This window comes from Meriones unguiculatus, chromosome 2 (genome assembly GCF_030254825.1).
Source record: "Meriones unguiculatus strain TT.TT164.6M chromosome 2, Bangor_MerUng_6.1, whole genome shotgun sequence".
NCBI lineage: Eukaryota > Metazoa > Chordata > Mammalia > Rodentia > Muridae > Meriones > Meriones unguiculatus.
The window spans coordinates 165,107,058-165,130,805 of NC_083350.1; the positions used below are offsets into that span (position 1 = coordinate 165,107,058).

General features: G+C 42.3%; 1 protein-coding gene across 2 annotated transcripts in view; it reads right to left on the bottom strand.

Moving 5' to 3' along the window:
• Window positions 1-10,783: 10,783 nt before the first annotated feature.
• Clrn1 (clarin 1) overlaps window positions 10,784-23,748 on the bottom strand; it is a 34,057-nt gene continuing 21,092 nt past the window's right edge. The window contains exons 2-3 of one of the 2 annotated variants that reach the window (XM_060376934.1): window positions 23,244-23,423; window positions 10,784-11,049 (exon numbers count right to left, since the gene is read on the bottom strand). In XM_060376934.1, coding sequence (XP_060232917.1) covers window positions 10,784-11,049; window positions 23,244-23,423 — 446 coding nt within the window. The remainder of the gene's footprint in view (window positions 11,050-23,243; window positions 23,424-23,748) is intronic. The other variant, XM_060376935.1, reaches the window with a different exon arrangement.

Sequence of the window (23,748 nt, forward strand, 5' to 3'; positions counted from 1 at the left end):
GCCTTTAGAGTTGCCTCTACCAAAGAAAAAATAGTGAATCAAAAACATAACATCCTTGTAGAAATTAGTGTCACCACCAAGGACTTGAAAGATTCAGGGATGGTGGTTGCCAACACATTTCCCTTTAACTCGCCTATCTGACCAGTACAGAAGACAAATGGATCATAGAGAATGACAGTTGACTATCAAAATCTCAATCAGGAAGTGACTCCAAATGCAGCTGCCATGGTGTCCTTGCTTGAGCAGATTAACACATCTTCTGGTACATGGCATGCAGCTACTGAACTAGTCAATGCCTTTTTCTAAGTATCTGCCCATAAGGACTTCCGTAAGCAATTTGCTTTCAGTTGGCAAGGCAATTGAAAGGTTTTATAGTTTTATCTCAACTATATATTAACTCTCCAGCCTTGTGTCATAACTTAGAAGGGATCTTGACTGTCTGTCTCTTCCACAGACTAGCTCATTGTTCCACTGTATGGACAACATTACACTGACTGAACCAAGTGAGCAGGAAGTAGCAATAACTTTAGACTCATCGGTAACACATATTCACATCAGAGAATGAGAAATAAATCCAGTGAAAATTCAAGGACCTTCTACCTCAGTGAAATTATTCCTTCGGAGTCCAGTGGTGTGAGGCATGCAGAGATATTTCTTCTAGGGTGAAGGATAAGTTATTGTACCAGGAAAAGAGAAGCCTATTTGGATTCTGAAGACAACACATTCCTGGCTTGGGTGTGTTATTCTAGTCTATATTAAGTGATTCCAAAAGCTGCTCGTTTTGTGTAGGGCCTGAAACAAGAGAAGGTTCAGGCTGTTGTGCAGGCTGATCTACCACTTGGACCATATAATCCGACAGCCTTGATGGTTCTTGGCAGCCTTGAGGTGTCAGTGGCAGGAAGGGATATTGTTTGGAGCCTTTAGCAGGCCCCTATAGGTGAATCACAGAAGAGACCTGTAGGATTTGGGATCAATGTTCTACTATCATCTGCAGACAACTATTTTCCCCTTGGAAGCCAGATCTTGTTCTACTATTGGGCCTTAGTGGAAACTGAACATTTGACAATTAGCTACCAAGTTACCAAGTGACCTGAGCTTCCCATCATGAGATGGGTGTTATATGACCCATTAAATCATGGTCAATCTACAGGAGCAATCTACTTTCAAATGAAGTGCTATATACACAAACCGGTTGTGCAGGTTCTGAAGACACAAGCAAGTTACATGAAGAAGTTGCCCAAATGCCTATGCTCTCTTTTCCCATTATAATGTTCCTTGTCAAGCATGCACCTATAGTCTCCTGAAGTGTGTCCTGTGATCTTCTGACTAAGGAAGAGAAGACTAGAGCCTGGTTTACTGATGTTCTTCACATTATACAGGTACCCAGAAGTGGACAACTACAGTATTGCAGACACTGAGCCAAACTGTGAGAGACACTAGTGACAGGGAATTTTGACAGTGGGCAGAACTTTGGGCAGTGCACATGGTCATAAACTTTATTTAGAAGGAAAGTGGCCAGATGTGTGATTGTTCACTGATTCACGGGCTCATGTCAATGGACTGTCTGGATGGCTATTGACTTAGAAAGAGCGTGATTGCAAAATTGGTGAGAACACCTGATGTCTGAGTTAGGGTTTCTATTGCTCTCAAGAGACACCATGATCATAGCAACTCTTATAAAGGAAAACATTTTAATTGGGGATAGCATACAGTTCAGAGGTTTAGTCTGTTATTGTCATGGAGGAAAGCATGGAGGCACATAGGCAGACATGGTTCAAGAGAGGGAGCTGAGAATTCCACATCCAGATCTGAAGGCAGCAGGAAGAGAGAGAGAGCCACTGGGAATGACTTGAGCTTCTGAAACCCTATAGCCCACTTCCAGTAACATACTTCCTCCATCAATGCCACACCTACTCAAAGTCACATCTCCGAATAGTGATACTGCCCATAGGCCCATGGGAACCATTTTTATTCAAACCATCATATTCCACTCCCTGGCTCATAGGGTTGTAGCCATATCATAATACAAAATGCATTCAGTCTAACTTCAAATGTCCTCCTAGTGTATCACAGTATCGGCACCATTTGAAAGTCCAAAATTCAAAGTCTCTTCTGAGGCACATGTAATCTCTTACTGTAATTCCCTGTAAAAATAAATGAAAAAAGCAGATCACATAATTCCAACATACAATGGCAAAGAATACATATTACCATTTCAAAACAAAGGAAATGGCTCCTGTCATGTTACTTGTTTGCTCCTACGTCCAATGTCTATCACATTTGTCTTTCTAAGTGACGACTGATCATCTTACCCCAGGTCCTCTATCTTTCTTCCTGTTTATCTTCTTTAGGTGTATAGATTTAGTATGTTTCTGAGACTGACATTCAACCAAGGACCATGTATGGATATAACCTAGAACCTCCACTCAGATGTAGCCTGTGGTAGCTCAGTAACCAATTGGTTTCCCAAAGTGAGGGGAACAGGGACTATTTCTAACAGGAACTCAATGACTGGCTCTTTGGTCTCCCCACCCCTGAAGGGAGGAGCAGTCCTGTTAGGCCACAGAGGAGGGCTTTGCAGCCAGTCCTGAAGATACCTGATAAAACAGGATCAGATGATTGGGGAGGAGGTCCCCCCTATCAATGGACTTGGAAAGGGGCACGGTGGAGATGAGGGAGGGAGGGAGGGGCTGGGAGGGAATGAGGGATCGGGACACGGCTGGGATACAAAGTTAATAAAATGTAACTGATAAAAAAAATAAAAAAAAAAAACAAAAAAAAAATTTAGAAAGAAAAATAAAGGCCAGAAAAGGTTAAAAGAGAGAAGAATCCATATGTCTGTGGAGCCAGAAAAAAAAAAGATTTAGTATGTTTATCCTACTTACAGGTCTATATAAGTGAGTATATACCATGTGTGTCTTTCTGCTTCACTCAGAAAGATCTTCTTTCTGAGTGAAAGATCATACCTCACTCAGAATGATCTTTTCTAGGTCCCACCATTTGCCTGCAAATTTCATGATTTCTTTGTTTTTAATTGATGAGTAGTATTCCCTTGTGTAAAAGTACCATAATTTCTGTATCCATTCCTCAACTGAGGGACATCTGTGTTGTTTTCAGGTTCTGGCTATTACAAATAAAGCTGCTACAAACATGGTTGAGCAAATGTCCTTGTTGTGTACTTGAGCATCTTTTGGATATATGCCTAGGAGTGGTATAGCTGGATCTTGAGGAAGCACTATTTCTAATTATCTGAGAAAGTGCCAGATTAATTTCCAAAGTGGCTGTACAAATTTACATTCCCACCAGCAATGGAGTAGGGTTCCCCCTTTCTCCACATTCTCTCCAGCATGTGTTGTCCCTTGAGTTTTTGATCTTAGCCATTCTGATGGGTGTCAGGTGAAATCTTAGAGTCGTTTTGATTTGCATTTCCCTTATGACTAAGGACGTTGGACATTTCTTTAAGTATCAGGATCATTTTGATTTGCATCTCTCTGCTGGCTAAGGATGTTGAACAGGGCTCTGAAAGACTCTACTTAGCAGTGTATCAAAGCAGATACTAAGACTCATAATTAAACCTTCGGCAGAGTGCAGGGAATCATATGAAATAAGGGGGAGTTAATATGACCTGGAGCGGACAGGAGCTCCACAAGGACCAAATATATCTGGGCACAGGTGTCTTTTATGAGACTGTTTCTCTGACCAAGGACCATGTATGGATATAACCTAGAACCTCTGCTCGGATGTAGCACATGGTAGCTCAGTATCCAAGTGGGTACCCTAGTAAGGGGAACAGGGACTATTTCTGACATGAACTGAATGGCAGGCTCTTTGACCTCACCCGTTCCACCCTCCCCCCCCCCCCGAGGGAGGAGCAGCCTTGCTAGGCCACAGAGGAGGACTTTGCAGCCAGTCCTGAAGATGCCTGATAAACCAGGGTCAGATGAAAGGGGAGGAGGTCTTTCCCTATCCGTGGACTTGGAAAGAGGCAGGGAGGAGATGAGGGAGGAAGGGTGGGATTGGGAGGGAATGAGGAAGCAGGATACAGCTGGGATACAAAGTTAATAAACTGTAACTAATATTAAAAAGTTAAAAAAGAATGAACATTCTTTGTACTCAAGTATTTTTACAAGTTGTTTCATATACTGGATATATTAAACACCATTAATTTCTTTTTAAATAAACTGTATATGAATTCAATAAAAAAAAGGAAAGGAAATGGAATATAATGAGGAAATATTGAACCAAAAAAAACAGCAGGGCAAACTTCAAACTCTGCATCTTCATGTGTGATGTCACAGTGCTCTTCAGATCTCCAACTTCATTCAGCTTTGTTGACTGCAACAAACTTTTCTCTCTTGGGCTAGTTCTACTCCCTAGTAGCATCTTTTTTTTTTGGTAGCTATCTTATGGCTTTGGCATCTCCAACATCTTGAGATATCCAAGGCAATCACCTTTAAAGCTTCACACAATGTCCTCTCTGGGTCTTAATACCGGGACATCCTTGCCATGTGCCTGGCCTCAGTGGTTTTCCTTAGCTGCTGAGGCAGCTTCTATAACTCCTTTATTTTATCCTTAACTCTAAGGTCAGAATCATGTGGTCAAATCTGAGACTTTTATTTAATATGTTTAACTCCTTGAACATAGAACTCAGTTCCTTTACACTCCCTGGTTCTCCTTTTCTCTTAAAACTGTACATTTTCTATTTTTCCTTGCTCAGCTTGCTCCTTTTCATTATAAATCTGCATAAGCATGTTCACTAATAACCTAGCGACACAGTCAATACTAGGCTGTCTGGAAATCTCTGCCAAAGCTGTTAATCCATAACTCTTCAATTTGGTTTCAGTCAGATTTTTTTTTGGACAAAGGCAGAAAGCAGACACATTTTTCACTAAAATATCACAATATTCGACTCTAGGCCACATACTGATATTATTCTCTTCTGAAACCCCTTGAGCTGGGCCTCCATGGTTCAAATCACCTTCAGTACTACTGCCTTCCATGATCCTACTTCTATGTCCCAGGAAGCCCCACTTAAAGTGTTCAACTGCTTTTCTAGTCCAAAGTCCACATTCCTTCAAACAAAAGCATGGTCTGGCCTATCGCAGCAATGCTGCAGTCCCTGGTACCAACTTTGAACTAGGGTTTCTATTGCTATAAAGAGACACCATGACCACAGCCACTCTTTATAAAAGAAAACATTTAATTGGGGTTGAGTTTAGTCCATTATTGTCATGGCAAGAAGCATGGTAGCATGTAGGCAGACATGGTGCTGGAGAGGTGCCTGAGAGTTCTACATCCTTACTGGAAGGCAGCAGGAAAAAAGAGTATCAGTGGGTCTAGTTTGAATACTTGAAACACCAAACATATCTCCAGTGACATACTTCCTTCTACAAGGCCACACCTACTCCAACAACATCTCATCTCCTAACAGTGCCACTTCTTATGGAACTATGGGGGGTATTTTCATTCATACCACCACATCCAAGGAAGAAGTATGTGGATAGATCTCTCTAGTGAATGAAAGCTGTGAAGATCTTTGTGTCCCATGGAAATGAAGGTAACTTCAGCTGAGGTGGCATTCGGTGAACAGTCAGCCTCCTCTTTTCCCAACCATTCCTGTAATTGCCCAATGGGCCCATGAACAAAGTGGCCATGGTGGCGGAGAGTGATGCTATGCACAGTGGGCCCATGATAATGGAATCTACTCGTCTTACCATGTTCCCCACCATCCTGAATAAACTGGCCCAATTAAACGATAAATACCTTTTGAACACACCAACACAGCACAATAGAACTCAGTTTACCACCACCACAATTAGGTGGTGGTAGCTTGGAGGGCTGGGACATGTTCTTATATTTTAAATTAGTGTCCAGTATATGGTATATTTTCTTCTATAGCCAGGATTTATGGGCTCAGGAATCAAGGAATAGAAAAGGGAATAGTTCACTCATTATAACTTCTAGTGACCCATTAAGAAAAGTTTTGAACTCTGTTCCCATGGCCTTACATGCTGCTGGCCTAGAAGTTTTGGTTCCAGAGAGAGGAACACTTCTGCCAGGAGGCACAACAGATGTTCCATTGAACCGGAAGCTCAGACTTCTCCCTGGCCACTTTGGGTTCATGTTGTTGTTAAGCCAAAAGCCTAAGAAAAAAAATGGTGTTAGGAGGAGTGATTGATCCAAATGAAGGAACTGGATTGCTTCTCCACAATGGAGGTAAGATTATGTCCAAGTGCAGGAAATCTTTTAGGGCATCTCTTGGGGTCACCATGTCCTAAAGTCAGTGGGAAACTACAATAGCCTAATCCAGGCAGGATCACAATGGGCACAGACTTATTAGGAATGAACATATGAGTCAGTCCTCAAAAGAAAAGAGAGTTATACACAGCTGTAGCACTGTCCTGTTGAAAAGACCTTTTGAGGTGCTTGCTGAGAGAAAAAAAAATACAGGATGTGTAGTGCAGGAAGGTAGTTGTAAATTCCACCTAAGGACATGTGACCAGTTACGAAATTGAGGGCATTTCTGCATGAGTGTTTCTGTCGTATTTTGTTGAGAATGCATTTGTACAGAATGCATTTGTTTTCTTTTTTTCAATTTCTTCATCATGTGATGTAACATCAGTTAAGAGAATATTAATGGTCATCACATTTAAGTTGGAGATATTAAAAGAATGTCCCACCTACTCTAAATTTATAATGCATTTGCTGTTGTATGAGTGGTAGTTATGTTAGGTGTAGTTACAATATGTTTAAATATATAATGCATTTGTAGTTGTACATGGAATAGTTGTATCATGTGTAGGTGTAATTATGACGTGGTTATTTTTTATTTGTAAATTAATCATGACATAAGGAAATATGATTGTGTACCAAGCTGACAAATACTGTACTTGTAATGAATATTCTTGATTGTCAACTTGACTCCATCTGGAATTAACAAAAACTCCCAAAAGGAAGGCCACACCTGTGAGGGAGTTTTACTTAATTTGGAGTGGGAAGATTCACTTCTAAAATGAATCTTTGAGGTGGGAAAATCCATCTCTAATCTGATCCGTGCCTTCAGCTAAGAGACTATATAAGGACATGGAAGAAAGAAGCCTTTGCTCGTTTCCTGCTTGTTCTTGCCTCTCTAGTAAGTATTCCTTCACTGGCATTAGAGCCTACTTCTTCAGGATTTCAGAGTCTGCTGAAGACTAGCTGAGACATCCAGCCTCATGAACTGAAAAATTACTGGATTCTTGGATCTTCCAAACATAGGCAGCTGTAGTTGGATAGCTGAACCATAGCCTGTAAGTCAGTCCAGTGAATCCCCATATGTATGATTGAGAGAGATATTCATTCTATAGGTTCCGTTACCCTAGAGAACCTTGACTAATACCCTATGTATCCTGTAGACGAGTGTCAGATAAGCAAAGGAAGTTGAGGAGAAGTCAGGTGACAGTCAGTGTGAGAGGAAGAATCTGGGCAGAAAGCTACTTCCCATCCCACTTTATCAAGCTGGTTCATTTTTAATTTAGTTCCCAAGAAAAAGATCTGTATTTAAGAGAAAATGTAGTCTCCGTGACTTTGGAACTGATGCAAGAGCAGGAGGGAGGCCTTCACTCTCCTGTCCTACATGTCACTGATATCTTAGGAGATGTTTGATTCATTCATTAGAACCAGCATCAACATGTTCCCCTGAGAGTTATACACAGCTGTAGCACTGTCCTGTTGAAAAGTAATCTCAAAGTGGTCTGTGTCCTTCAAAATTCCAAGGCCTTGTTAGAGGTGGAGTGAGATGGAAGTTAAGGAAAATGGAAGGGTCAGGTGGTAGGAAAGGAACCCAGTTTGGGGATGCTAGCAGTTGTTAGAGTGCCAGCCATTGTTAGAAGCAATTAGTTCTCTGGAATAGGAAGGCCTGAGACTGGCCATAGTTACCAAGTGCCTCATACAGACCCTGGGATTCTGAACTGGCTTGGAGTTGATGATTTGAGTTACATTTTATGTGTATTTTACTTTAGTTCTGTGTAGGTGTTCTATAGTGGCAAGGCTTGAATTTGTTAAAGGTTAAAACACCTTTTCTTAAAAAAAAATGAAAGTAAAGCAACTTACAAAGGTGGGGTTCATAAAAATATAAGTCAGCAGTAAAAAAAATTAAATAAAAGAATATAGGAAAAAATAGGCATGGTAGCTCAAGCCTATGATCTTGACTCATCTTAACTGAAGAAAGTGAGGCAATAATGATGCAATGGTAAGTAATGAAGAGATCAAGAGCTCAAAGTGGAATTAAAAATAAAGTCAGTCCTTTCTATACAAGATGCACCCTTAAAATTCTAAACCCTGGTGTTACATTTTCAGTTATTAAACTACAGTGTTCTCATCCATTAAGACAAACTGCAGCAGTAAAAGCCATTATTTGGAAGAACTAATTCTGATAATCTACTCAGATTTGGACCTTCCTTCTCCTCTAGAGACCATCCCCGGATGCTTTCCTAGTCACTGCCTACAACTCTCTCCAGGCAGGATTACAGCCTGGATATTTAGGTATCTGATAACAGTGAAGTGGGTTCTAACCTTGGCAGAGCGCTTGTCATCCCAGAGCCAGCAGGGGGCCCTGAGTCCTCATGAGAATGCAAGCCACTACGTGCAAGAGAGGCCTGCCACAGCAAAATGAATGTCAGTATTAGGGCCTGTGATCCCTGTGAAGGAGCAGACGGGAAAATGTCACTCAGGGCAATCCCAGACACCATTCATCTGGTGAAAGACGGGCAAACACAGAGTGTGAGCTGTGAGCTTTCAGGCTGACTGGTGTGTGTGTATGTGAATGTGTGTGTGTGTGTGTGTGAGAGAGAGAGAGAGAGAGAGAGAGAGAGAGAGAGAGAAAGGATTTTCATGGACATTCTGGAGCCTTTAAGAAGCCTCTTTCTAGCTCCTGTCTGTAAAGAGGGATTATTGTTAGTCTGTCTCTGAAGTTCTCATTGGATTTTCAGTGCCTGTCCCAAGCCTTCCTTTACATAGAACAGAGAGCAACCAAACATGTCTTTTCTACAGGGGGAAAAAAAGAAAGACCTGAAAGTTTTCCAGGCCTCTTAGTAGAGAGGCAGATGGAGAGGCCTGGAGAGTCAGAAAATTCACTCCATCCTCAGGCCCATGGGTCTTCTACCTTTCCCTCACAACACAGCTTTCTGTCCTTGAGGATTTTAGGGAATGACTTCCAGGCCTCAGCACTACTAGCCCACCACCAAAGCAGGTCTGCTCCTGGACAGACTAGCTGATGAGCTTCTAGACACTTTGACGTATCACGAATTGATGAAGGCGAAAGGACTCTGTCCTGAAAACTCAGTGTGCTTTGATGTCCGCGTTTTAACAGTGCTAGTTAGTTCAGGCCGACAGTCACTCCTTCTTTTTAAATTGTTTCAAGATAAAAATGTGTGTGTGTGTGAGAGAGGAAGAGATTGAGAGGAAGAGAGAGAGAGACAACATGGGAGTGGTCATGGAGGCCTGAGGTCGACTTGGGTGTCTTTCCCAATCACAACCACCTTATTTTTTGAGTCAGGGTCTCTCCCTGACCTTGGAGCCCACTGATTAGGCTTGACTGGTTAGCCAGTGAGCTCTATCATCTGCCTGTCTCTGCCTTCGTAGTGCTGGGCTTACAGTCATGTGCCGCTGGGCTTTTTGCAAGGATACTGGGGATCTGAACTTGTGTTCTCATCTTTTGAGGCAGCACTTTATCAACTGAGCCATCTTCCTAGTTTCCAGGTTTGTTCTACTGAGCATTTCCAAATTGTTGTAGTGTTTGTGGCTAGGGCAACATGATCTCTCTCTTCTTTGCTCGTCCTGGGAGCTTTCTTGAGGGTAGCACATTGAGAATTGAGAAGCGTCAATTTTAGGTTCACTTGGGGCCTTTGATCATCAACATATTAATTTGGTGGATAATTCAAAGGAAAGAATTGCCTTGGATCATCCTTCATGACTTTCATGATTCAGTGCAATACCACCTCAATTCTGGATTTATACACTTCTCATAATTTGGAGTTTATTAGTATTAAAGACACTAAGCTGGAAACAATCCCCGGTGGGTTGCTTTCACCTAGTTATATAGTAAGGATCCTTTTCCACATGCCAGTGTCACTGCAGCAATGCTGTCCACCGCAAAACCTGTTAAATCGTCAGGACTCAGATGCAGAAGGAAAGAAACCTTTGATCTCCTTCCTTCCTTCCTTCCTTCCTTCCTTCCTTCCTTCCTTCCTTCCTTCCTTTCTTCCCTTCCTATCTTTTTCTGTTTTCTTTCTTTCTTGTTTTCTTTCTTGCTTGCTTGCTGGCTTTTGGCTGCTTTGCTTGCTTATAGATTTTCTGGTTTTGACCATCAGACGTAGTAACAACATCACACTTTAAGCAAACTTACAAAGAAGCCTTGAGCCTTTCAAGTTCTAAAGCGCACTGTCGCTTTATTTGTTTTTTTTCAAAATATATTATGTCTGTTTTATCAAAATATAGTCTACATGACTGTTGAGTTCTCCTTGGTAGAATATGCATCTTATAGTTCACTGAGGATGTGGAGTAACCATCCATCCATCCAATCCAACTGCCTTAGACTAACTATGCAAAACAACGTTCCAAAACCATCCGTCTGCATCCATTATCTCCATAGTCCAGCCAGAATCCTTACTGTGTAGGCTGTAAACATACATAAGAAGGGCCTTGGTGCTTAAGAAGTCTAAATGCACAAATGATATAAACCATATCTAAATGTGGCCAAAGCCAATCCATTTCCTTATAGAGAAATTATGGAGATATTTGCTTTTCAGTACATTAAATCTGCAGCCACATTAGTGGTCTCTGTATCTTTTGATTTTGTGAAAGGGAACTGAAATCCAGCAAGTCTTATCAGGAGTCCATTCAAAAAATGAACAAAAAAGCAAATGAAAACGACCCAGAATGAGGTGGTATAGTTTTCAGTTTGTGTTTTGTAGGCATATGTTCCTTCTTTAAAATTTGCAATTTTTTCTGAGAGGTGGTGGATTTTCACTTCTGAGGCAAACAATACCATGACAAGACAGCCACAGGAGCCTGCAACACAAAGAACAAGCAATACGTTAGGACAAATATTACCCGATTTTACGAGTCAAAGAGAACATCCACGAGCAAACCAAAGACACCATGCCACCACCAACCTCATTTTCATTCTTCTCAAAAATGGTACTATTGCAAAACTGTAATCATGAGCCTGATTCTCCAATCCATGATTGGTAGCATTTGGGGTATGGCTGTGAGTAAGAAAGATTTGTGTGGCGAAGGGACATTGATGGCTTGAATAGGGCAGTTAGAATCCAGTTGATCTCCCTGCAGCCTGAATTGCTGGGCCCCTTTAAAGCACAATGGCCTCCTTGACTACTAAGCAGCCACTGTGGCTGCAAGAGAACACATTTCTCTGTACTTCACATGTGATGAAGGATAAATGTCAGTGAGGCCTTGTGTAAGGCTCCGCGTTTCCTCCTAAAAGGGAACCATGACCTCTCCAACACTCAACTTGCCACCACTGCCCAGAGGAGCACCTAGGGCAGAGACGTAGGTGTGGATAAAATGTTGTTGACCAAGAGCATATTGTTCTCTTGGTGGCCAAAATCAGATTTTCAACTGAGCGCATGCCTGCCTTTAATAAATTCAGGTAAGATGAGAATTGCTGAGGTGGAAAAGCAGGAACTTTCTGCCTCACTTCTTCCTTCTCATTACTGAAATATGGATGCAATGCCTTCTGGGGACATTTTATTCCAGGTGGCATCAGAAATGGAAGCCATGGGGCAGGGGAAATGTCTCTCTGGTTAACGTCCTTACTATGCAAGCACCAGAGTTCAGATCCCCAGAACCCACATAAATGCTGTGGGGTCACCCTGAATAAGTCAGTCTTAGAAGGCTTAGACAGAATATCCCCACAGCAAGCTTGCCAACAAGACTGTCCATGTCTGGAAGCCTTGGATTTAGTTGAGAGGCCCCCCTCCTCAAAGAATAAGTTGGAAACAATATCAAAGTTGATTCTCATCATCAACCTTGGGTCTCCATACACATACACACACACATACCCATTCAAAAAGGAAAATAAGCCATGTACTATTGCAAAACAAAAAAGGCAAAACCTGGACCCCAGATATTTGAAGCTACCTGGCTATGCCTGGATTTTAACTTCCATGTTTCAGTGGGTGAAGACATTTTCTGTTTGTTTTATTTACCTCACCACTATGACTCCCTGTCACCTGTCACTGACTGTAGCCTAATGTGAAGGACGTGGCTGTAGGCTGTGGGAGTCCTCTGCAGGAGAGGGCTGCTCCATACTAACTGGATTCTGGAAACTGATGGGTGTTCATCTTCTGTCCCAAGGATGAAGAATCAGAATCCTCCCTGCTTCCCCTCTCATCCTTCAGGTCTGGATGGCCAGACCTGGAGCAGGATGGATGGCCAGGACTCCTGAATGGTTTCATGGTTACTGCTTTTTTCAGTTCACCACCATGCAGTTCTTCTTAGGTGATGAGCTGAGATGGCTTTCTGACTTTGGCCAAACCAAACTCCTCCCCGTCACCTAATTATGAACTTAGGTGATGGAACCCCCAAATCACATTAGTTTCATCATCTACAGTAGGTAGTCATTTCATGATTAGCTTTTGACATTGCAGTGATACACAAAATGGGCAATTAATAGCTTGTCCTTGATGTTGATGTATCACTTTTTGTTTCTTATAAGTTTTCTTTTAGATTATTCATTTTATTTTATTTGTATGAGTGTTTTGCTCACAGGTATGTGTCTACATGCTGGGACCCAGAGAGGACAGATGAAGGTGTCAGATCCCCAGGGACCGGATTTCCCAATTGTGTGAGCCAGCATGTTGGTACTGGGTATCATATCTGGGTCCTCTGCAAGAACAGTAAATGCTCGTAACTGCAGAGCCATCTTTCCAGCCCTTCTTGTTCTTAATCATAATCTGTTGCCCTGCCCTACTTCACACCAGTAAACCCTGCTATCTCCAAAACTGTAGTACAGTCTTATTCCCTCAAATAAGATTATTGTCAATTTAGCATGTAACTTTTTATTCTTTGATTTTAATTACTTCAAATATTGTGAAGATAACTTTATTTTTTTATTTGCACAAGCTCTTTTTTGTTGTTGCTGTTGTTGTTAAACATATCATATGCCAGGCACAGGGATAATAATAGAGATCCAGTTTTGAAAGAAAACATACATGGTCTCTGCTCCCAAAGAGAATAGGATGAGTAGGCAACAGAACAATCATGACCTCATTGTAGTGTGTGCCCCAGTAGGGAATGCAGGGCACTATTGTTGAGTTGGCAGGCAGCATCCTCAGAGATGTATGGGAAAAGTTACCTCACAAAGGGAGGCTAGAGTGTGTAGGAGAATCCCGTGAGTGTGGGCAGAGGTCCTCGTGCCTTCGGCAAAAGGAGGCTTGGATTGCTGCACAGATAGAGTTGATTGTGGAGGAAGGGGTGCAGGCACGAAGAAGAAAGGTGAGGTCACATTTCTGCTTTAGGATTTCACAAACACATCCCTGTCATCCTAGCACTTGTGAGGTTGAGGCAGGAAGAGTGCATGAAAAATAAAAATAAAAAATAAAGGCATGCAGACAGATAGATGGGGGGTGGGGATGAATGAATTACACCCAGGGCTGGCCCCACCAAGTCAACATATCATGCAACACAAAAAGTCAATATCAAATGCTATCACTCTCTTGATACTTCACTTTCCACCAGCCTTGGCATGGTGGCTGGAAAGATTCCTTTGTGAGATTTGTCAGCTTGACTATTTTTGTATTCTGAGCTTCAAACCAGAGCGCTCCCCTTGCAAACCATATCATTCCTTTATTGTTAGATCCTAACAAAAAGGCTGCGACGCTGTTTTCTCTTTATCTTTTATTTGAAAATTGTAGAGAAAATGCCATCGCTGTTACCACAAGAGCTCCCTTTGTCTGAGGAGATGGTGAGTTTCAGACAGGAGAGAAACACTATTTCCTCAGTGCCCAAAAGGAAAATTTAAGCTCAGTTCTCTTTTCAAGTCGTTAAATATTTTAAAGGAATACTTTGTTAAGGGGACAGCATGCTCCTCTGTCAAGATCACGGGCAGCCAGGACACAGTATATGGGCTGATAGAGTGATCAGACTTCCCTCTGGATTCTGGGTTTGACCACAAGCCAACTTTGTTATCTTGAAGTCAGAGGACAGAAACCAAGCCTGAGCCCCAGACAACCTGCCTGTGACTGCTAAAGGGAAACAACTCAGTGTGAATTGGAGATATTTTCGCTTCTCTTTGTCCAGATCTATAAAAGAGATGTGAGATCAAGGATAACTATTTATGACTTCCTGACCAAAAGACACACATGGAGGCTTTCGCTGTGAGGCCCGGCTGCTTGGAATGTGGAGGGAGGGAGGCTGAGAGACGTGAGAGATGGTCAGAACCAGGCAGGTCATGTTTCCAAAACGACTCTCTATCACAGCAAGAAGGGCCTGTACACCATGTCCCCTATTTAGAGGGGCTTGCTTTGCTCCTTTTTGGAAAGCTCTCCCTCCCACAAAGAGTGAAGTCAATGGAACATGTCCACCTGGAGGACTTGCCTGAATTATAGGCCATACTGGTCGGACCCCAGAGCCCTTATTCTCATAGACCTGAGCCCATATCCAGGGCTGCATGGTTATCTTGCCAGGGTTAGCCATCCCAAGAGCACGCTGGTGGCTGCTATTACATATCCCTCAGCACTGTGAATGCTTTAGGAATAGCCGTTTGATATGAGGCTCAGTGACACCCCCCCACCCAATACATTTGCAAAGCCTTTCCTGAAGGAGAGGAAGCCACACTGAGAGGAGAAGTGGACTGAGCAGGAGTGGTTGCTCCTTCTGACACTTACTCATGTGCAACATTCATAGCAGTCAAGAATTCTACATTTAAATCCCTCCTAGTTCCTTTGGGGAAAGGGGGAATATTTCTTGGGGTAGAAAAATGCAGCATTTTGTATTTAACGGTTTAATTCACTTTAACCTTAAATGTTTAAACACACAGCCTATGGATTTTCATTTGTATGCTCCCAGGGCCTCACAAGTGTTAGAATTAGGCCTGCATGTCTCTCTCCCCTTTTATCCCAGGGAACATGTGACATCAAATTCCCTAGCTCAGCTGGAGCCACTGGAACAGCTCCCCCACGTGTCTGGCCATCTGATCCTCACTGCTGCACTCACAGAAAAGTTAGAATGAGCCAGACTTTGGAAGCCTGCTGGTCCTCACTCAGACTAGAATTTGGGAAACAACCAGGCACAAGGCCCACGTTTGCAGCCCAGCATCACACTTAATGGCCACAGCCGTTTCCCTTTCATCTGTCTGTTTTCCTCACCATCTGGATGGCGCTACTGTTGGGCTCCCCCTTCCTTAATGGCTTTGATTACTGAGTTAATCTCTGACTGAATAAGATAGCTGAGCTACTGGGCTGTCACATCATGAATGATCAGACATTAACAAACATTTGGGATGTTCGAGACGCTGCACTTCCATGCCTCTCATCTGGCAGCTGCCTGGGATTGCCAAGTTTTGTGTCTGTCTCCTTGGACCTGACAACACAGGGAACGGAGGTCACAGCCAGTAAGAAAGTTGCTTTTTCTGTTCTGCTTCACCCTGAACAAAACACCAGCCAAGGTCTGTGGGCATCCAGTGTGCTGGGAGCTGATTTCCTCACAGGGCAAAGAATTCTGAAATCACCCTATTAACACTAAACTCTTATTTTTGAAAATGCTAATTTAGAATGTTATTGCTTGTGAAAGTAACGGCCAACATCTTCAGGATGAGAACACATTATTTCTCAAGTCTCTCCTAGGTGACAAGTGATAGAGGCATTCTCTGCCTGATGTAGAATGGCAAACTGGCCATTTACTTCTTTAGAATTGCTAAAAATGCCAAATAAGGGTGGGGGTTTCACAACTTCATAGGTGTGGTATTGATCTCCTGTGACGTCACACAACCTCACTCATTGAACAGGCGGTCCCTTCCCTTCAGTAATGACTTCATTCCTAGGTAGAAGCTTTCTGATTCAACACTGCTTCCATGAACAGTGCTCACCACATGGAAAGGGAATCAATAGACAAGGAAATGGAGCTGACGCCAAGGACTGAATTTTGAGGTTGTGATACTGAGCAATTTGGCTGTGGTTCAAAAAAGGATGCAAAAAAGGAGCAACACCAGGTGAGCCAAGCTATAAGGGGTGGCCAAACAGCTCACATTTCCCTGAGATCTCCCAGTGTCGTCCTATAAAAACACAATGCTTAATGTAATTAGTGTTTTAAAGAAGAATGCCATTGTTGCTAGTAGGTATACAGGGCTGGTTTTGTTTTATCCATTTATTCCACAAATATTATGTAGTGACTGCACTATTCTGGGCACTAAAGATTCATGACTAAAATCAAACAAGATTTAAAACAACTTTCTTTCACTGAGCCCTTCGTGGTTGGTAGACACAATGGAGAGAGATGGGAAATAACCAAGTAAGTATATTCTACAGTCGAACAGATATGATATAGTACATATGATGATATGTACTAAGGATAATACAATAAAACAGGTAGGGAGGATCAAAGACAGAAGGCGTAAGAAGTGCTTATGAAGATAAGCGCTCAGTATATCCTGAAAGAGGTGAGGGAGGGAGTACATACGTGGAAGGGAGGGTGTTTCAGAAAGAGGGCAACCATGTGCGAAAAAGGAGCCAGGCCTGTTAAGCAAAGAGGAGAGGGAGGCAGAGAGTGGCAAGTGGTCAGCAGTAGTGTGTGTTTGGAGCCACAGCTACATATTTCCATGGTGCAGGGGATGCTTTGGTAAGAACTTGGGCTTTGAGGCTCAATAAAACATAAAGGAAGACACACTTTCTGAATAGGACAGGAGTCCCAGTGGTTATGACAGGAAAGAGGGCAAACACATCTGTGCCCATGGTTCTAGACATCAATGATCAGAAAGTAAAACCATCTCATAACACACTGGCCCTTCTCTGCTGTCCTGAATTTGAAAGTGAACTTCCATGCGCCTGCTATCGTGGACTCTATAATTACATTCTCTTTCCTTCTTTGGTTCTGTTTTGAGATCCGTACAGAACCTAGTAGACATTTTTAGTACTGGCTTCTATACAACTAGACATCTCTGACTCTTTCTCAGACACCTGAAAAACATCTCCATGAAGACTGAAATAGAAAAGGCGCAAATTGTTTCCGCTAACAATTGCAGAGTAATATGTCCTATACACATTGCATATATTGGATAGCTGGGGTAGAATTAATCTGAATCTCTGTGTGATGGAACACTCCTATTTTTATGCTGTTCTTTATTTTTCTTGTCTTCATGTTTCACATACGACTGTGCTTATTTTTGTTCTGTGCCATTGCTGTAACCAAAATTAATCGGGCCCATATTAGAATTATGCCTTCTAAAGAAAGGCATAAGTCGTATTAGTTTGTCTTGCTTATAACTCAAGACACAATGCCATCAATACAACTGCAATAAGCCCAGACTTGGGTAGTTTTCATCACCCCACAGAAACCTACTAAGTGTCATGCCAACTGCAGAGACTATCCATAGACTGCTGGAATTTTTTACCAATGGCCCAGGACAAGTCTTTTCACACAAAGGTCTGGCTAAGGCTCTTCACTCTCAGACAGCCCAGAGAATCCCATACATAAGAATTCAATATGCTCAAATATCAATGTGCCTATGTGAAAGTATGGGGCTATTCACCTCTATGCTCAGCTCCATCTTTTATGGCTCTTTCTTTTTCTACATGTCCTGAACTTAGGAACATCTTTCTGGAAACATCTTTATTAGCAGTCTTTCTCTGTTCTTTACCTCCAGCTTCTCTCATAGGACACCATCTTTATTCAAAGCTCATGGCTATATTTTGTCTTGAAACATTCCTCTAGAAGCCTTTAAACATCATGATTGCCTGGGTTTCCTTCTTTCAGTATTTACTTGCTAGACCCTTCCTCTTCAAACCCAAAAGCCATTCACGGTGTTCTTCAGCGGTTGGCCTTGACCAATTTTTTTCTCAGTACATTCTCCCAGCAGGTGACCCAACCCATTTTTATTCTACATAGTTTTTGTACCCTAACAACACTTAAATTTAAGTCTTTCATCTAGACCTGTTCTATGAACTCTAGATCATACATCCATATGTTTCCATAACACTTGTTCTTAGATATCTCAGAGTATCTCAGATCTGACATACCCTAAATGTAACATTTGATTGAAATAAGGACCTGTCTCTAAACTGTAGCCCTGAGCCCCATTTTGCCTGTCTACCTCAGCAAATGCTTTGCCATTTATTTAATTGTGTAAGCTACCTGAGAAATGTTTTGGATCTGCTTTCAGAATTTTTTTTTCATCTTCCAAGGCAGTAGCATTGCTTTCACCCAGACATTTCTTAAAAAGGTAAACATGTCAGACATCTTAAAATTCCAAAAGCTTACTGCAATTAAAGTCCACTCTTAAAACATTTAACACAGATTTTTTAAGCTCCAGTACTAACTCTATCATGTGATCTCTCCAGGTCCAATTAAACATTTTAATTAATGAGCTCATTGTCTACCCCTTTAGCAGTATGAGCTTTCTTTCTATTCCACCACAGAGCTGTCCTTCCCCAGGGTCTTGTGTGTGCTTTCTCTGCTGCTTGGGAAGTTCTCTGAAGATTCTCAGCAACTCAGCTACTGGAAGTAGATTCTGTTCAAAACTCAAAGCCCGATCGATCCATGCTCTGCCTGTCAGAGGAACCTGTTTGTCACCCTTAGAAGTATGTCAGTATGCAGTCAGTTAGTTATTCACATACACTTTGGCTCGACTCTCCCAGTAGGCTGCAGGCTCCACAAAGTCGGCCCTGTGCTGGCTTCACTATGGACTCACCAGTGTCCTTGGTCTGGCGTGTGTCGAATACTCTGCCGAATAAGCAGAGTGTGCACCCGTGGCAATTAAGACCACCCCATTTGAAAAACCTAAGCCCAAATCCAAAGCCAGTGTTCGAGTCCCCACCCCTAGTGCCCCCAGCTTAATTAGCATGGTATGGGAGCTGGTTTCAGTAATCCTAGCTGGCTCTTCAGGGGACTCATATGTGTTGGAGAGGAGAGTCACTGCTGCAAAGGGACTATGGAGTCCATTTAAGTATTACCTAAATCTCACATTGGGGAAAAAGGCTTCTTAAAACTAGTTTGTAAATGACTAGAGAAGAAAGCAAATTAACTGATTTTCAACGGTAGTAGCCAGAAATGGGATATAGAGAAAGGTGAGGCATACAAATTATCCTGGAATCTCTAAGGAGTGGAAAGAAATATTCAGGATCTTGGGCTGTAAGCATTAGCAAGCTACAGTAGTGACCGTGGCCATTCCTGCCTGATCCAATGGGTATATTTTTTTTTCTTTTTTCCTTTTCTGTCTCCTTTGGTCTGAATAACTGACAAAATCCACACAGAGAACTGGAAGGAATAATTTTCTTCTCTCTCCTTTCCTTATGGGTCCTGGTACAAGGTGTAGGTTCCCACCTATGCATGAAGTAGATCTCTAAAGTATGGTCCCATCATGACTTCACAGTGAAGAACCAAGAAGGGCAGAGGAAAGCTGGGGTAAATGTGGAAGAGAGGAAGAAAGAGAGGAGGTCCAGGAGATGTGGACAACATCTAAAAGCATAGATGCCTGAGCTGCACACAATGGTGAGAGAAATGGGAAGGACCTGAGTAAAGGGAGAAAATCCTAGGCATCTTCTAATGGAATGTGACTCGCCTAAATTAATGACCCTCTATTACATTCACTGGTCTATGACTATACATGTTGACTCCCATTTAAAGCGTTCATGATACAACTTTCCTCAACGAAAACTCACCTCGACACAATGAGGATTTAGAACTGGGCTCTGCACAAACACTATAAGTTTAGGTAATCATTACCCAAACTCTGTGGACCCCTGGGCTCCCTGTGTGAATTTCAAGGGAATGAGGTGGTCTACGCTTCAAGAGTGACCTGTCACCCCCAGAGCCTGCAGCCTGTCGGTCTATCTGATTCTTGTTTTATTGTTGTATACAGCTTCTTTTGAATTACTGAAAAAAAAAATGGTATTTAAAATAAGGACTGGGTTTCAGAAGCTTTGGCTGCTCTGCAAACACAAGGTACTGCTCTGGACATAGCTCCTTCCCTTCTCCCTTTGACCCCACCCACCCCTGTCTGTCCTCGATTCACCAGCCTTTATCAAACACCTGCTTTTCCAATTCAGTATAAGACACAGCGTAAGCATGGGACTGCATCTTCCTGTGTAGATTTGAGTGCCCAGGTTCTCCTTGCATCAGACTTGGCTGGAGGCCAAGATAAGAACTAGGACTTGGATTAAATCCTGCATTCTTTGAGTCGCCTTGCTTCTCAGGTACTGCTGGTTAGGTTGTCCGTCAGATCTGTCAATTTGTCTCCAGATGGGCTTCTCTTCTGAATTTCATTCGGAGATGGAGCGCTAGGACGCTGAGTTACTTAGCTGGAATGTCTATGTCTCCCCTGCAAACCAGCTCTTCTTTCTTCGGCTTTGTGATGTTCGGTCAAGATGCTTGCTTTGTCAGCTGTTTGGTTACCTTCTTCCTGGTGTTAGAATGAATAGGAAAGGACTGCACTTTCCAGTTGGCTTGTGACTCCTGGCAACGAAGGCCATGGGAACAGCACTTTCCCCCCTGGCACCAGTTGTGACTTTTGACCTCATTCCATACTCCTAAAAATCTCTGATGGTGTCCTGAAGAGAGGCAGTAGCAGCTCTTTAAGATCTGAGACCCAGTGCTCTAAGGGCCTCCCTAATTCAGGTAAATTAAAGAAGTCTTCCGTTTCTTCCCCATCCTGCAGGAATGGTAGGTGCTTCCAGAGATGGATGATCCTCTGAGCTACCTCAGGTCTCCATTTTGGTTTTTCAGTCCTCCAACCCTTGCTTAGTCATTTCCTTGTTGCTCACTGGTTCTCGACCAGTGAGTTATGACCCTGGTGTGTGTGTGTGTGTGTGTGTGTGTGTGTGTGTGTGTGTGTGTAGGTATCCAATGACTATTTCACAGGGACTGCCGAAGACCATTGGAAAACACAGATATTTACATTATGGTTCATAACAGTAGCAAATGTACAGTTATGAAGTAGTAACCATGTGGTTGGGGTCACCACAACATGAGTAACTGTATTAAAGGCTCGAAGCATTAGCAAGGTTGAGACCCATTGCTCTACTTGTACCTTGAGCTTGCAGCAGAATCACCTGGAGGGTCAGCAAGAGCACACGGGTTTGTCCAGCCCACAGTCTCAGTCATCTAGGGCTTGGGCTGGGACTGGGGCTGGGGCTGGGGCTGGGGCTGGGGCTGGGGCTGGGGCTGGGGCTGGGGCTGGGGCTGGGGCTGGGGCTGAAGCTGGGGCTGGGGCTGGCACTGGGGCTGTTGCTCTGCTGACAAATTCCCTGATGATTTGGATGCTGCTCACCTGAGGACCCTACCTGATCCACTGGCCTACTTTAAGTCTCTGTTGACATGATGCGTCATTTGTCTACTACCTGAATGCTCTCAGACTCAATGGGCTGTCTACCAGTTTGGGTGTGGATGTTTAGTGGGTGACATAGTCCCCAAATGCTCAAGCCTTGACCCCTGTAATACTGAGTTGCCATCCTGACTTGTGTGTCCCACCTTGAACCTGTACCTTTTTACCTCGGTCCAAAGCTAGTCCCTTGCAATACACCTGCTTGTTGCTCTTTGGCACAGATCCTCCTGCCTCTGTGGGCCACAAGGCTAATTTTACCCCAGTAGGGTTCTGATTCCTCTCACCTATGGCACCTAGGTGATCAAGTTAACATCATTTTTCCAGGCTTGCTTTTTCAAGTCAACAAATGCATGATTTATTATTATTATTATTATTATTATTATTATTATTATTATATACAGAAAGCTTCACACTGGCTGCTTTTGCCAAAGATAGATGATAACTCCTTGGTCTACCCTTATAGAATTCTCATTAATGTAATACTTAAAGTTGTATTATATGTGTATAAAAAATGTGGAGCGCCTGCTGGGGAGAGATCTTTTTTCTATTGGGTGAATAATTTGGCTAGCAAGGTGTCGGTGTGTATATGTAGGTGTATGTAAATAGCAAGCACAGTGCCTTCTTAAGCGTATTAGCCCTTGATGACTACAGGGCTCTGTTTTCTAGGCAGGCACATGTACACGTTGGTGCTGCAGTTGGGTAGTGTCAAGAGGAATGAGTCTTTTCTGGCTGCCTCGGAGCTAGCTGCCAAGGACAGCTTCTAAAAAGAAAGACATTGTTCAGCTTGGACTTTCATTAGACTTTTGGCTGGTGTGAACTGTAATCTCCCAGAAATCATCAAGAGAATGTGATGTAATCTTGAACTGATCTGCAAGTTTGGAATGGTGTAAAATCAGAGACCTCCTATCTAAAGATAGTCATGACTTATGTAAATATATATTTCATTTTCTCATTTTTTTCCTCCTTCAGAAAAGGTATGATAAGCACTTTGTGGCACTGACTAGATTTTACTTTCTTTTCTATTAGCCCTGATTATGAAATGAAATGTGTTTATCAAAGCATTGATATTTGGGTGGACAGTGTCTCTTTAGCCAGATGAAACTAGCATCAGGCTACATGAAGTGCTGGCTCCTGAATATGATTTCTCATCGGTGGTGCCTTTATCACTTTAATGGTGACATTTTCTTATTTTTTTGACTAAATAAATGCACACTAGTCAACACTTAGAAATGATGATGAATCGGATCAAGAAATAAAACCACCTATAGTTTCAGTACTTGGAAATAACCACAGCTAATAAAATATCCTACCTATCTCTCCCATATTAATATAGCCTCTATATTAGTGTGTGTATGTATAAGCAATTTCATCAATATCTTTTATGTATATTTTCTTTATAACTTTACAACTGGTTCATAATATTTGTAAAATCTTACTGCTGTTGTTATTTAACATCTTGATACAAGCATTTATCCTTTTGATTACATCTTCAAAATTATAATGTGAAGATCATAGTCATTCATGTAGACTACCATAACATATACAATGAATTTCAAAGTTTTAAATAATTGTAGTATTTCTTCACTATTAGCTGTCATGCATAATACTACAGGAATATTTCTACATTCATGGGCTGAGACTACATTCAGTCAGGGCATCTTTTGACACACTGAAAAGCGCTTTGTCTTAGGAGGTAGAATTTTATACTTGCCTGAAATGAAGCTCACCAGATACAGCCCCAGTGGTCCATGCAGAGTTTCAAAGGGCTTGCCAAAAGCATTGTACATGAAGAAGGCTGTCCCCACCATGGTTACGACGACAAGAATCATGGAGAAGAGAATGATATTGACGTGGATGCTCACAGGGATGGCTTGGAGCAAATCTGGGAAGACTGAGGATAAACCAAAGATTAAAGGGAATTTATTACCAGTCCTCTGCAGCTGTAACTCAAAATGTAAACCTCTCTTCTTTCACATGCTCTCAAAAATCACTAAAAATCATTTTGATAAACACATTTTTCTCACCTACAAATTTACAAGGGGTTTATTCAAAGATTTGAAGATGGGGTCCTTTCACAGAATTCACTGGTCAAACATGGCACCTGCTGCGTACCGGAGACTCTTCCGCCCCTGATTATACTGCGATGCTGCATTAGTAACTCAAAACTGTACATTCTGATGACCAGAGTTTTAATGACAGGTCTCAACAATCACTTT